Raw genomic sequence first — 16,715 nt, forward strand, 5'->3', positions numbered from 1 at the left:
ACAACTCTCTCTCTGAATTCATAGTTTGCGAGATATTTCTATTTTATCGTTTGTGTTAGGCACTATGGGTTATCGTTTGAGTATACACCGCTATAAATGGTAGTTTATTGATAAGCCTCGGAGGCTTCAGATTGTCCATTGCTTTCCCATCTGTTGCTTTGGAGTCCACGAAATACGCGCAAATCTCTCTGTAAGCTATGTTGGGCCAGCACTGCACTGAATTCGGGTGGGGGATAGTAACGCCATCTCCAATCAGCGCAAAATCTCGCTGTAAATTATGTTGGACCATGTTGTCATGTTATCCTCCCAGTCCTGCACTGAATTCGGGTGGGGGATAGTAACGCCATCTCCAGTAATAGTATTTAAACTGTGTTCCCATTGTAAGGTATTTATTAGCTTACGATCTGTCTGAGAGTGGGCTGTCAAAGCTAGCATCATCGAAGTCATACAGTACAGTAGGCTACATACATTCAATAAAATTAACCTACATTTGAGTCCAACTGCATGACCATTCTTACCCTACACTTACCCTTACAATAAAGAAGTGATCCTATTTCAACCATAACTTCATTTGAAATAATTTCTTTCTTTATGACATTTAGTTTAGTTTAGACAGCAATGTTGACATCTATATTCAACTGCATCCACTACATAATCTCAAACTTTATTTGTTGTTATATCTCCAAAAAGGCTAACATTTCTTAATGAAAAGGAAACATGCATCCCAATAATACTTCAGTGTAACCTGTACCTATGTGGAGTGCAAATATGTCTTGCTATTACACTACCCAACAGCTACACCTACATCTGCTAACACTACAGAATGCATAATTCCTACGGGCACTGCACTAGTATTTTATGATCAGGAATGTTCATGTTGACAAAGCAAAGCCCATGAAAAACTGGGACATTCCGTGTCCCGAGAGAATTTTCAAATTTTCCGGGACAGGCTACAAAAAAGAAGGACAATCCCGGTAAAACCGGGACAGGTGGCAACCCTACCCGTCGGACAGAGGCACTGATCATACTGCAGATCAACAATGGCAGTAAGATGCTGTTTGAGACGATCACCCCTTTCTCAGTTTTGGATTGCTTATCTCCAGCAGGTGAAGCTGTTAAATACAGAAACAGACTAAATGCTCTGCATTATCTTAGAAGAGCACTTTTAATAAAGCCCAGAAAAGATCTGCTGGTTGAAGATTTAACAAGCCACTACCTTAATACATTTCATATTGACATAGATGGACTATTATAATCCTTCTAGCATGGTTAGCAGGGACGTGCACAGGAGTGGGCTAAGGTTGCTCGGGCAACTGCCTGTTTGCCCTCCTCAACTGAAGTTGCCCCTCCGAAGGAAATATATATATTTGCGATAAGGGGACTGGGGCGTGGCAGCAACGGTTAGTGAGAGTTTAAAACGATATTGGCAAAATTTGCGATTAGATGACAGGGGCGTGGCAGCTGCGGTTAGTGAGAGTTAAAAATGATATTGGCAAAATTTGCGATCAGGGGACGGGGGCGTGGCAGCGGCGGTGACCAAAAAATAATGTGTTGCCCTTTTTCCAGGGCAGAGCAACTGCCCTTCAAAATTCCTGTGCAAGTCCCTGATGGTTAGCATCATATTGAAAAAGAATCCGTACAAATGTTGCTAAATGTTGGGATTGAACCCTGAGGATGAAGGGTGGGGTTAGGAAAAGGGGTGAGAAAAAGATGACTATTGAACATTTTTGTTCATGTTACAAAATTGTATGTATGATATTATTCATATTTGCTTATATCTATTCTTTAACAACATACATTGTTGTAGTCCCGTTAGGGTAGTAGCCTAGCCTATGACAGACTCAATGTTTGAGCCATCCTTGAGAAATCTGTCTTCAACAACTCACAATTACTGCACATTGACAGTTGACAAAGAAAGTGTTATCTTTTATCATAGAACTCTGTTTACCAAGGGTTATAACTGAAAACTGAGTGTAAGACTTGAAATTTGAGTACATGGTGTAGACAATAATTTCAAAGAGACGGATGAGTTTGGAACTGAAATGCTTTATTTCTTCAGTGGCATCCAAAACATTTCCTCTCATCAACTTCTTCTCTGCTCTCAACTCCCTCCAAAACCTGCTTCACCCCAGACTCCAAACAAAGCAGTATAGGTAATGTAGTCAACACTAAAAATTAACAATATTTAGAAATGGACCCATATTCCTTTCCTACAGTACCATAACATAATCACGAGTACTCAATGTAAAAATTAACTCAAGTTATCTCAGGACTGCGGAGCTGTAGATCAGTATATTTATTACAAACAATTGCAATCGGCCTCACCCACAGCACAGGGATTAAAATTAAGCAATATCACAAACATCGCACAGGGTTTATATGCTTAGGATTTATTTAATTTATCTAACTCTGACGCCATAAATGTTTATATCATCATCAAGAATAGCCACGCTCAACTAAAAGTCCTTTTGAGTCAACCCAACTGCTCTTTCTGAGATGAAAGGATGTCAGTTTTACACGGGGTTGAACAAGCACAGTTCGACCCTTCTTATCACCTCTGAGCTAACCCAAACATATGCATAAGGTCTCTCCTGACGCATATACTCATACATGGCCTTCAGTTACACACAGAAACACAGAAAAGCCATGTTCCTGCTTACAAAAGCACATGATTCATACAAGGTAATGATTAATACAAGGTACTTGATTCATATATTCTTAATTCATTAACAGTGCTTCAAAATTATCGCCATCACTCAATGTCAATGTAAACCTCCAGAATTGATGTAGCTGCTCGAGTTAGCACATTTACCGTAAATCCTCAAATAAAGACCGGGATTCAATTAGACTCCGGGCTTCAGAAAGTAGCCGGGGGCGTGGTCGATACGGACAAATAAAGGCCGGGCCCCGAATACAGACCGGGGGTAAAATAAAGTAGCCTATTTTACTGTAGCCTAACAGCATCAGTCCATCGGCACAAATTAGACATCACAATTTAATTGAATGCATTTCATAAACACATGTTCTCCTCATGTTTAATGTTGTTGGCTAATTCCATGGGCTGTTTGCAGGACTTAGGACTACTAGGCGCATTTTGTATTGTTCATGAAGGCGCGTCTGGCAAAAGCAGTTTGATATTTACCCGAGACAAATTCGAGATACTGGAAGAAGCAAAAGAATGAACTGAATGCAGCCAAAAAGACCAGAGTCCGACTAGCAGGTGGAGGTAGGAAGAAAGTTAGCCTGGATATGGCAACCAGCATTGTCGAATGGATTTTTTCAGTCCGCGATAAGCATAATAGAGTGTCCAGAAAAATGATTAAAAACAAAGCTTTGGAAATCTTTTCCTCCGTGACTGTCAGTGGAGACCATAACTTTGATGTTTATTGTTACGTTAACACTGCACATAAAGCGCTACGCGATGTGCAGGAAGTGTTGAACGCATATACAACAAGAGCAATCCGAGATTTCTGACCTCCAGCAAGGTAAATTTCATTAAAATCCGGTCATTGGTTTTCGAGAAATGTCACTTTAGGCGTGAAAACATCCAGATCCGGATCATCCTGAAATTTTAATGGGGATGTCCCAGGACCAAGATCCACCTCTTGTGAATTTCAGAAAGATCCGCCCAGTAGTTTCTGAGAAATCTTGTCCACAGACAGACGGACAAATAAATAAATTAACGGACCCGATCGCATAACCTCCTTGCTGGAGGTAATGAATTATATTAGCCTTCTATAATTATGCTAGGGGTGGGGGGAAAAAATATATTATTTGATTTTTCTCGATTCTCTCTAAAACGATTCTGTCTCGATTCAGAAAAGTTCAGAATCGATTTTGTAATTACATTTTTTTTTTTACACATCCATTTTATGTTGAAATGCAAGCTGCATTGATTATTGCATTGTTCATAGAAAGTCAAAATTGTGACAAGGAAAAGCTTTTCCTCTAATAAAAAATAGAGAAGGTAATTCATCTGTTGATTTTCTTTAATTATCAAACACAAAGTAGGAAGATGTAGCAAATACTCTGAGTAGCAAACTCGAATGTTTTAAAAGTCGAAATGCATCGATAATCGTTTTATCGGTTTAGAATTGATAATCGATAATCGGTTTAAAATCGAATCGTTGACCTCTGAATCGGAATCTAATCATGAGGTGCCAAGAGATTCCCACCCCTAAATTATGTCAATTACTTGATTTAAACAATACAATTCTATAACAGAAGATAAGTAAGGAATAAAGGCCTGCCCCTTATACAAGCCTGCCCCAATAAAGGCCGGTGCGCTGTGCAGTCTAAGTAAATAAAAGCCCCGGCCACAATTTGAGGATTCACGGTCTTAATGTGTTTTGTTTATTTATTTTGTCTGTTTTGTTTTGTTATGGTTTGTTTATTTATTGTTCATCTGTTCAATCAGGGCATTGCTGCAAAAGAGCCATTTGCTCAGTCAATTCTCCTTGAATAAACAATGATGATGATTAGTTCTCTGTGCAGTCCCTACTGGACAGTAATTGGTGTAACTATTTATAACAGTATATGATATCTGCACTAGTTATGGTACTCTTATGACACAGGGTTGAAAGCAAACTGTTACTAGAATGTCAGTGATTCTAAAAGTGCGATTCTCATAACTAATACAGAGATCATATCAATAGAGCTCCTGCGTCACGTGACTTTTGATTGTCGGACGCCATTTTGGCAGTAAACATTACGACCGGCGCCAGCCTTGAAGAGTTCATACCGAGCGAATATACGTATATAACTAATAATAATAAATACATAAAATATAAATTAAGGTTGAAAATGACAGCCACGGTTGGGTACGTTCAAAAACACAAACTAGCAAGTTACAGATGCACTGTAGTAGCTACCCAAGATAATAAACAAACATGCTAACGTGACACTGCCGTACCTAGTCAAGCTAATAAACAAACAATGCTAACGTGACACTGTCTATCAAACTGGGATAATTTAATACTTACCCTTGCAGTGATGATGCCAAAATTACAGAGATTAAATATAAGTGACCCATATAACGCTCCTGGGGTGCTTTTCAAGAGCATAACATCCTACAACGAAGAATATATTTACCTGACTTGCGCTACGCTGACATCCACAGCTATCTGCTCAATTTTCCCTTAGTTTATACTGGGGACTCCCTCAGAGCATACAAAGGCTTGGAGGCTTATAAATGGTGTCAGTCCGGCTTCGTAACACAACTTCGAATGTGGAGTCTTGCATCCAAAAACTTCGGCATCATCACTGCAAGGGTAAGTATTAAATGATCCCAGTTTGATAGACAGTGTCACGTTAGCATTGCTTGTTTATTAGCTTGACTAGGTACGGCAGTGTCACGTTAGCATGTTTGTTTATTATCTTGGGTAGCTACTGCAGTGCATCTGTAACTTGCTAGTTTGTGTTTTTGAACGTACCCAACCTAAGTGGCTGTGATTTTCAACCTTAATTTATATTTTTTGAATTTCATACATAGGTTAATCACTCCCAACGGCTAAATGAAGCCGTGACTGCCAGTCAGTGCCTGTCAGATAACTGACGCGATTACTGCCAAAATGGCTACGCCCATCGTTTTTCGGCACGCGACCAGCAACTATGACGACAGGCGCAGGAACTCTATGGGCCTCATTCTCGACAGCAGTTGTGAAGACTTTCAGAAGGATTTCAGAAGGAACTCCACTTCGGTGGATTTAGGAAAACATTTTCCATTCTCCATAGTTTTTTCTTCTGTGCTTTCTTCTGAATTTCAGACGACTTTCAGAACGCGAAATAGCAGTCGTAACTCTTCCGGAATCTTCTCAAATGCGATTCCACGGGGCCTCTTGTGGTTATTTGAGGAATCGCATTGAGGAATGATGTTTGAAAAAACTCTGTGTTAAAAGGGTTAGGCTAACGGTTCAATTTGTGAGAACCCGTTGGTGATTGCGTTCACGTCAACTCTACAGACAACCTCGGATTAAAATAATTATAATTATAATAAATACGAGAATATTTGTATCATAAACAATTACGTTTCACATTTATAGTCATGATTCTACGAGGTAGTATTTATTGTTACACTAGGTCTATTGCTCGTAGCTTGACTGTTCTCTCCCTTGTACGTCACTTTGTACAAAAGCGTCTGCTAAATGACTGAATGTGAATGTTAATGTACACGAACACTGCAAATGTAAGTGAATACATAAATAAACACTAAGCCCAATCTCTAAGAACTATCACATGCACTTACTGCAGTTTATACGGCTATTCGTGACCAGTCTTCAAACTTACGGTGGCTATTTTGGCTGACAGCACTGACTGCAATTTATACTCCTATTCATGACATGTCTTCACACTTATGGTAGCCATTTCGACTTCTTAAATGTGTTTTACGGACTTCGGAAGTTCAACTTAAGAAAATATCTCCACCTTATTAATAAACACCTGTTACGAGTTGCTTTCGTGTGGATTTGGGAAATTCCGACAGCCACTTTGCTATGGCTGCGTGCCCTAATAAGGAGCTGGTGGGGCGTGTATGTATGCAAATCCACTTTCACGAGAACGCGCATCAATCTAAGAAACTAATCGGAAGGAACACAGCTGAGAAGACTTCGGCTGCTTATGAACACATTTTCAAGCGTGCGGGTATGCAGCGGAAGCGTTTCTCTTACGTTGTTTTTGCGAAGTCGTGTAAGAAACATTTCTGAAGAATTACAGAAAAAGATCGAGAATGAGGCCCAATGTGGTTTTCCAGTGGCAGAAGGCAGATATACCTCTTATCCAGTACTTTTGTAATCAAGTTTACCAGTGTTTTAATTTACCAAAGTTGGATACTGAATGACAAACAGAGAGTATAACATATTTGAAGTTTATAAGACATTTTCAGGAATCTTTTTCCTATTTTATGTTCAAAGACTCAGCACCTGGGCTCCCTCTGAAGGAGTTGTGATATAGAATGTCGGGGATCCATTGTATTTCTCCTGAGAAAAAAAAAAACCTGAAATTAGTAAAATTTTTATCCCATTTGAGCTTAAGTTATTAAAATGCTCAGAACATGTCTGATGTGCAACACTCACCGTGATGCGTTGCTTTGCTAGCTCAACGGCGTCGGCCTGAAGAAGAGTCACCGTGCACCCACCAAATCCACCACCGGTCATGCGACTCCCATACACACCTTTCACCTCCACGGCTGCACTAACCAGCTCATCTAACTCCTTACAGCTGACCTCATACTGGTCCCTGGAAAGCAATACTTTTTAATATATAAAGCCAAGCAAGTTCCTGGGAGGATGCACAAGAAATGTAACTTTGCGGGAACTGAACCTTCATATTTTCACCTGAGTGAATTGTGGCTTTCCACCATAAGCTTCCCAAATTCTGTGTAATCCTCCTGTCTTAAGGCCACAGCAGCCTGCGCAGTGCGCTCGATCTCCTCGATCACGTGGCGAGCCCGTCGGTATGTCACGTCATCCATCCCACCTTTTGCAGCTACAAGACATCACAGATCACACAAACACGTATAATATAATATAGATATATTATAGAATAATAATTATATAAATATTTCTACTTGAAATAACAATTTTGTGATTGAAAATTTGCCTTCATCAAAGAACCATTTGCAGCAATTGCAAACATTTCAGCATTACAACGGTAACTGCTTCATCACAAACGGGTTCTGCATAATTTAGAGCAATGCTTTGGGTCTATGTCTTGTAACCTAAAAGGTTTTCTAATAATGAATTAGCCTTTTTACATAATCATTTAGGTTTAGCTAACATAATGTGGGTTTCATGATGATGAATTAGCCTTTTAAACAATCATTTGGGATAAGCTAACATAATGTGCCACTGAAACAAAAGGGTGAAAGTGGCAGAGTATGCCTATTAAGAGAGTCTTTCCAAAGTCAGCCTTTTTCAACAGTCATATACTACATTAACAATGTCTACACTATATTTCTGATCAGTTACATCAAATGTCTACACTATATTTCTGATCAATTACACAAAATGTCTTCACTATATTTTCTGATCAGTTCCAAACCTTTGAACGGTACTGTATATTCAACATAGAGCTCCATTTTAAGCCTGTATTTCTCACCTTCCAAGTCCTCTAGGGTAGCGTCCCTCAGACTGCTCTTCCCAAGCAGAGCAGCAGCCTCCTCACACTGGCGGCGTCGTGTGGGGTATTCACTCCCTGTGAGAGAGTGCCGCACGTTGGAGTTGGTGATGAGAATCACAAGACTGGGGTCAGCCAGGGCCACTGGGGTGGCCTCCAGTGACCTGGGGAAATAAAATGATGACACATCAAGTATGGCATGAAATTCAGAATTAGCTTGATTAGAATTGGACATGTACTGTACCTGCAATCTATGAGCAGTGCATGAGCAGCTGTACCCAGCACAGACACATACTGGTCCATGATACCACAGGGCACCCCAGCGTGGGTGTGTTCGGCCTTTTGGCACGCCATTGCCTTTGCCACCTTATCCCCATCATCTGTGGGTCCAGATATTAATTCATGTTGATTCAATGTGATTCTACCACAGATATTTGTAATCTCCATCTAGGTCACTGTGGCAGCTCCTAGCGGAAGCCAAAGGAAGCCAAGCTGCCCCATAATGAAAAGACTTTAGACATGAAAATCTCTACACTAATAAAACTTACATGAAACATTTCACGCTTTGAAGTAGCCTAGGTTTGCACGTACATTTCATACCGCAAAGGTCGGGCCGTGATAATAATAATAATTAGTGTGCTTGCCCGAAGGGAAGCACAGTATTGTTATCGTTAAGTTTTCTTTATTTATTCTGCCCGATTTTCTTGCAGCTAACTACTCCTCGCCCGTTTGAGATAGAGACGCCATTCAAACACCGAAATGTCCGGCTCGATCCGGTGCAACCTGCTATGACTTTTCGTGGCGGTACTCTTTGCCACTCCTTTTTTATTCCTCTTTTTCATCACTCTTTTCTCTCATTGACTAACATGGTGGAAGGTTGAGCCATTGTGACGTCACCCACTAAGGCGAAGCTCTGTATTCTCCTGTAACGGCAGTTGACGGCCAGCGACGACCAGCATACAATCATGGATATAAACACTAGAAATGCTGTTGCTGAACTTCATCTACACACCTGATTTAATTCTTTAAGCCTTATTGGACATATTTTTATCTTAAAAGCTATATATATTTGTATTTAACTATTTTGAGAAATGATAACGTTATTACGTGATGTGCCTTCGCTGCAGAACAGGATGGTATAAGAGAAAGAGAGCGGAGATTCTCCTAACTAGCTGGCTAATGTAGCCATCCCATTTAAGCTATTCATATTACCGCTAAGCTATTTGTGACATTGGTAATTATACAGTATAATTTGTTACATTTCACTCTCAATTTTTCCCGCTACAAACTGCTTAGTATTCCACTTTGTAGCCTTCTCTAATCACTCGATTACCTCAGCCAGCCAGATTGGCAAAATGACAGCACAGAGAGGTCCACGTATGTTTACCCTGGAGGAAGCAGTAGTGCTTTGCCAAATTGAGCCAGAGATTTTCGAGTCGAATGACAACGAAACTAATGTAAGTTGTAAAATGAATGTTGATGGATAACAACCTAAATCTGAGCCATAGTTGCCAACTCTGGCATCTACAACATTTCTGATTAGCTACGCTAATAACCTACACATAGCCTACTCTATAAAACATTAAAGCAAATATGGCGATTATTATTTACCTTATCTGCTGGCAACCATAGAAGATCGTGAAGTAGGCCTACTAGTGATTTGAGTCCAAGCCCATATGTATTGTAGATGAGGTAATCCACTTGGTGCTAACAAGCACATCAAAACTCCAGTCAAAACGATGGTCTGTCGACAACGCAGATTTCGCTAATATGTTTATCCTACTTGTAACTTGTTGGTTGCTAGAAAGCTCTCTGAACATATGACCGGTCTTACTATACTGTTAGTACACAGAGTATTCCTATTTTATGGACTGCATGGCTTATGAACAAAGCTCATGTAAAGTGACATTTCTAGTAACGTAATCTTGGAATGTAGCCTGGCTCACGTCGCTGTCATTCTTCCACACTGTCAGTGGACGAGCGTTGGCTCACTGTAGATTCACTTTGTTTGCGTTATTTCAGTGTAGTATTTATTTATATATTTAATTTTGCAATTAGGCTATATAGGCTGTCAAAAAGGTGTTGTATCGCTATGGCAGGGTTACATGAAGTAAATATGAATGTAATAGACTACTTTGTGCTACTGAATAATGCAGCTGAGATAATAAAGTCTTTGGAAGATGTTTTGTGTCATGTCTATAGGTTTATGTCTGTAAATGTGAAATGGTTAGTGGTAGGCAAACATCTCATGGCATTTCAATATATTTCTAGTTTAGTGAGCTACACTTTAGATATTTTCTGAGAGTCTTCGAGTTTAGCTGCCCCCTCCTTATATGGATAAAACATATAACAAGCCAGACATCACTGTTGAGAGAGAACTGCATTAAGTCTAACATATAGGCCTATCTTACAATAAACTTTAAGTAAAGCTGGCTATGTAACCGCATTCATTCCAATATTGTTGCAGAGATGTTTCCTTTTACCAAGATAACAATTTCAACAATTCACTTAGCTCAGTAAGTCAGTATAACGAAACTCTGGAACTATTAGGCTATGACCAAATGTAACACACTAGACCCTTTCACAATAAACAAGCAAACAAACAAACAAAAACAGAACAACAAAGATACCCTCATATGTCTAAACGTCAGTGGAGCCAAAATATAATGGTTGAGCTTGGTTGCTTGCTAAAATATATTGGAAGAAGGCCCCACTACACTGATTGAGTAGATGTAAATACATGTTAATTCATTGGCACTTGTTCTCTCTGTCACAGAGCAAGCACACTCTCGCAGTTCGTTCACGAAACGCATTCTAGTTTTCTATTATTGTTCTTAACCTTTATTATTATTAGCACCATGATTTCTACAAAGCCTGTATTTATGCCACAGTCTCAGCTCAATGTGAAATATGAGCCTGCTCTGACTGGACACTGTTGTGACTGGACACTGTTTGGTTTAGTTATAGTGGATATATGTTCAAGAGAATCGCGGATGTTCAAGGAAAGTCTGTGGGTTTGTCTTATTTCAGGGTACTTGGTGTCGCTCTCATTAGTAAGTTCCTCCGCACAAATTACACACCGTGGATGTGGTACCGATGTGCCAGTTACTGAAAAGGGAACAGCAAATAACTCATCTTAAATAAATGATCCTTAGTGTGCTAGCCTATATTTCCAAAACTGAAGGTGATGATTTTTTTTTTTAATCTGTTTTGAGTGTTTGTGCTGGTGTGGTGCTTGGGATCTGAATAAATATATGATAAAGACAAGAGGCTTTTTCACAATATACTATTTGAAGGGTGATAGTAATGCTAGATCTTTAGAGATGGTAATGCTAAGGCCACAAACCAGAACTGGTGGGAAACAGCAATAACCATTTGCTCAGAAACCAGAGGAAGTATCTTCTTCTGTTCATTGCAGTCAGTGTTTTCCACAGGGTTTTGGAGACTATGGTGGGTTGTCCTCATTTGGACCCTCTTAGATACAGCAAACAGGTCACACCCACAAAGCATTGTAAAGGAGTTGAACAGTTTAACAGTAAAGGGTTTAACAGTTCCCAAATGGTTAAAACAAACCCTACCCTGCTCTCCCCTACACATGTCTGGTTAGTGCATTTCTAAAATGAATACACAAGTTCAAAATCAGTACAGCACATACCATAGAAGGTTATAAAAAATACATCTTGCCTGGACAAAGTTGCTGAAGGAATGTGTAAACTGCAACTTCAAGTGATGCTGAGCTTGATAGGCCCCCTCCCAATGGCACACTGCTGATGATAACAGCCTGGAATCCAGGCAAGGGATGTCCTGCCAATGGAGAGTGTGGAGACATTCATTAGCCGAACCCCATCATTAGCCATTAATGAGCCGCACCAGACAAAACACACCAGAGATCAGTTTCCAACACGTTTGAACTTAATCACTTGAACAGCCGAAACTTTGGTTTTAGCTATTTTGATATTGTTACTGCCATTGCTTGATCTGTTCTAGCCTGGAGCTCATGTTTTAGTTTTTTTTCCACTGGGGGAACTTCTCGACCCATTAACATATGTCAACTGTTAGTTTGTGTAAGGTGGAAAACACTCTGAAAATTATCAAATTCACACAATAGACATCCAGACTTCTAAAGTCTGGCCAGAGGGCCAAATGGCATCTTAGACAAACATAGAGAGAGACAAAGAAATAAAAGACCTTCAGAAAGATAGAGACAATGTTTGTCTGGTTCATTTGCTTTGTATTGTTATTTTCCTTTGAAAGTGGTAAATGTGAATGTGTTCATATGTACAGTATGTTAGTGATTTAAAGACAAAGATATGTCAGGAAATATATATTTATATATATATATATATATATATATATTTAATGCATGTGCAGAGGAGAGAGAGAGACACTCTACTTATAGCTTATACTAAAAGCACTCAACTTCATGCATCCCTTTTTACCTCTGTAGTGCTGAATCACTCCTTTCACATAATTAGCCCAACAGGGTTTCCCAGGCAGCAGGGGTGCAGTGGATGTTGGCAGATCAAAGTCAACTCTTTGGGATTCTTCCACAGCCTCTGACAGAGTTAACATTGAGATACTTTTTTCTGCAGTCTGACTGCCAACTACTACAGTTACAAGGGGCAGAGCCTGGATAACATGGAAAGACAGATAATAGTTAGAAATCATCTAGACCACACAGTAAGAAAAATAAATAAGACTCAGTGATATACTCAAGCAATATAGCATGAGTGGGAGTGGGGTAGGTAAGGGATAATCCCACGGGTGGTGTTCGGCCGTAGCCACCGAGGCCGCCAGGCCGAGTGGCGTAGGAAACAAGCATCTGGTTGTTTTTCTATGTTTACCATGACGTGTGTTCATTAGTTCATGCATTGTCGTTATCAGCACGAATAATACACAAGTAGTATTGGGAAAAATCCATAAGATTTACAGAAAATAAGTCTGTGCTAGTTCTTATAAACTGAGGGCTATCTGCAATTGGCCAGCAGACTTTAGACAGCTAGGTGCACACCTTGTTTTAAATACAATAGAATCAAAAAGAAAATCCAAAAGTGTAATTTGTCTCGATGAGTCAGAAAGAATTGGGGATCACGACAAAGTGTCTGAAATGTATGTACGTAACCACAGAGGGACAAATTGCTTATTTGTCGATCCAGTTGTGGGCTGCAAGGCAGCGCTTGTTGTACTGTGAAGGAGGGCCTTGGGATCCCAGGTACAACATGCAGCATGTGTTGCAGCTGTTACTAGCGTTGAGAGTTGTGATTGTAGCCTGCGGCTCAGGATCTATGGTTGGGCATTTGTTATATTGGTTAGGTTGTTGGGTATGAGTCCTTGCATGTGACAGTCACACATCTTTTCCTGTCTATAAAGGTCATGATCGCTGGTACATGATGCACCATAAAATAATTAAGTCACAAGATCCGACAGTCAAAATGAGTGGGCAGGAAAAAGCTTCTGACCAGTTACACAGCACCGAAAGTCATGACAAATCAATTCAGCTCAGATCTGCAATCGCTGTTTACGTCCCACCCCAAGCTGATACCTTCGGTCACATCCCACGCCCCACGCCTTCGCCTGCTTCGTGTTTGTCATGTCCTGAGACTCCTGGCTATCCTTATTAGCACCAACGCAAGTGGCAGCTTTTTCATGTAGCTCTGGTGTTTTGTAATCATGTATGTATTGTTTGTGAGTTGTATGTGCTTATGTGCTGAGGTGTGTTTTTTTTTTTTTTTTTACTGTTCCCACACTGTACTTCTCTAGGGGCATACTCTGGGTGTTGTCTTTTCTCTCCTCTCCTCCCCTCACCAATGTTATGCTGTAATTCTTACCTATCTTTAGGCAGTTTCACTCTGGCAGGGGGACTGCCAATGAAAACTAGCCTTTTGGCTACAATTAGGTGCATTTACATTTTAATGTTTATTAATGCACACTGTCCCTCTTCATAAAATAAACAAATCAAATCAAATCAAATGAACTCATTGCCAAGGTATATAGCTGCATTCGTGGAACATTCAGGAGAACCCAGTTACCGCATTGTAGGGCCTTCATATCAGATGTTGGCCTTGACTAGTTGATGATTGGCTGGTAAATGCTGTAAATTAGCTTACAACGTCAACGTTTATATATATTTCATTCTTTTTACTCAGTTTATACCCTTAGCAAAGACACTTAACTGTACCCTCTTGGCAGACGTGTACGGATACAGCTAAATGTAATAGCGGGCCGCTGCAGATATACCACCTGCTGTGTCGCGAGGACCCAACTTTACCCCAGGCCATCCTGCCCATGATCCTGCCCAAGGTACTTCAACAGGATAACTTTCAATTACATCAGAGTAATTGCAGCCCGCGCTGTTTTCTAACATTAGTTAACAAGCCAGGTCTGATAACTTTCGAGTCAGCACTGGACAACAATATTTAACAGATAGTGATCTCAAATCAGCTTAAATCTATGTGTGTGTCTGTTACAGCCGATGTGGTGAGGTTCTTAGCTCCATACAGGGCCAGACATTAACATTACTGTATTAGGTTTAATTACAAAATGTAGCCTATGCTAAACATGCGTCTCAAGAGTTAGCCACGCTACTCATTGCTGAAGAGTACAGCATGCAAGTTCAGAAAACAAAGTCTATTAGTTGATATTTAGTCGACCTGTCTTTATAATGTGATGCTTATTTGCAAGCAACCTTATAGGCTGAACTGAGTTTGTTGCCCTGCTTCAGCCTAATGTATATTTCATTGCCAATTATCACTGATGTTCAACACACCTAGCTTAGCAAAATATGAACATGGGGATAGTATTTTGAAACGGTTTCCCTCTTTAATTGTGAGTAAAGGTCTGTTATATGCATGTAACATGAATTTGACTTTATGAAACCAGCCCTGACACGACTAAATTCGTGGTCAACCCTCTGTGGGTCTCATGAACTGAATAACCTCACCGCCTCAACTTTCAAAACTTAGTAGGAGCCTCCTCGGGCAGCTACTGGATAGCACCGCTGCAAATGTATTGTTGATCCTGTGTGTCATATGAATGCCCCTACGTCCAAATTCATGTTTCTTCCAAAGTTTCAAGTCAGACACCGCTACTGGCTATGAAAGCGTTTAAATACTTTGGTAGAAATCCTCTGGTTTAACGAAATGACGTCCTTAATGACGTCTGTCTTAAAAGGAGTTCCTGTGCACGAGCTGCAAGACCGAGGAAGCGTGCAAATTTCGAATTGGAATCGTGTTTTTGACTAATCTTTGCGGGGAAATGAACGGGTTGTTTACTACTGTTAACTTCTTGTAAGGGACTAGTTCCCCGAGAACACACCACGTTTAAGCTGCCATCAACCGGTAACATACAACTGCGTGTTCGCACATCTGATAGTAAACACTGGCATAGCAAGCGAACAGTCATCCTGACGACGAACATTACTGTTACCATAGGTAGGACAAATCCTTGGTTGTAATCGGTGTGCTCTCCAATCAAGTTGACCCTCCCTGGAGCACAGACGGCAATATTGGGACATTTCCCTCCGAAGGTTTCACTATATACTCCCCGAGCCTTGGCCACCAACTGCTCCACGGTAGGGATCGGAGAATGTGCCATAAGTAATGACAGTGAAGGTCTCAGTTTTCAATTGTCCTACTTTAAGCATACGTGTTCGGCAGCACCAGAGAACATCAAGCAACAAAATAGAATAACAGTTAGTCCACGAAAAACCGAGGAAGTCATATGCTTGATTTCTGTGTCAGCAGATTCCTAATGGGCGGAGTTTTTCTTGAATATTAACTTGTCGTTGTAGCCAGAACAGAACAGCACACCTCTAGATACTTCGGCTTATGCAGAGGACATCAGTTGAATGGGCCGGCCTTCAGTGTGGCACAGGACATATGCGTTCACACTGCTTAAAGAGTGTGGATGCATTTCAGACCACCTTTGAACACCTGGCTTGAATTTCATTGTGCTTCACCAGATGAAAGTACAGGTGTAAATGCACTCATGAGGCATTGAGGTCGGCGGATTGTGGTCAGGGACGCATTGTGACCACACTGAATGCAATTGTGTTTTCAGTCCACATGCAACAACTACAATTGCGTGTGTCTGTTCCAAACCAGACAGGTTCTGAACAGCAAGCAAACACAATAACGCAGCTTCTCGGATGGCTACAATCTTCTTCTATTCCTCTTCCTCTTCTTCTTTTTGTTTGTTTTTTTGGACCTGCGCAAACAAGAGAAGGATGTGACGTGATCCGGACAGACAAATGGATCTCAATGCAGACACTTGAGGCAGATCTTAACACTAGGTGTAAATTAAATGTAATATCATATCTAGATTAGGGCTGGGCAACGATTAAAATGTTTAATCGCGATTAATCGCATGATTTCCCTGATTAATCGCGATTAATCGATTTTTTTTTTTTTTTTACACAAAATCCAATAATCAATTCAAAAGTAGTGTATAGCGCACTTTTATTTGAAATGTTCTGCCATATGAACAAAAGTTCCACAACATTTGTTGTGCAAACACTTAACATCAGCATTTTTATATAGTAGCAGTTTAATAAAATAAATACTTTGTGTAATTCTCAACCTAAACAATGTTATCAAAACAAATAC

The 16,715-nt window shown here is 40.2% G+C and overlaps 1 protein-coding gene across 1 annotated transcript; it reads right to left on the reverse strand.

Moving 5' to 3' along the window:
* Nucleotides 1-6,902: 6,902 nt before the first annotated feature.
* Nucleotides 6,903-15,705, reverse strand: galk1 (galactokinase 1; the record flags this gene model as incomplete). The annotated part of the gene is made up of 8 exons (XM_080835285.1): nucleotides 6,903-6,974; nucleotides 7,071-7,233; nucleotides 7,332-7,482; nucleotides 8,095-8,276; nucleotides 8,357-8,492; nucleotides 11,797-11,916; nucleotides 12,552-12,741; nucleotides 15,538-15,705. The coding sequence occupies 8 exons, from the start codon at nucleotides 15,703-15,705 to the stop codon at nucleotides 6,903-6,905; spliced, it is 1,182 nt and encodes a 393-aa protein (XP_080691411.1).
* Between the last annotated feature and the right edge of the window lie 1,010 nt (nucleotides 15,706-16,715).

Source organism: Sprattus sprattus (assembly GCF_963457725.1).
Source record: "Sprattus sprattus genome assembly, chromosome: 3".
Classification (NCBI taxonomy): domain Eukaryota; kingdom Metazoa; phylum Chordata; class Actinopteri; order Clupeiformes; family Clupeidae; genus Sprattus; species Sprattus sprattus.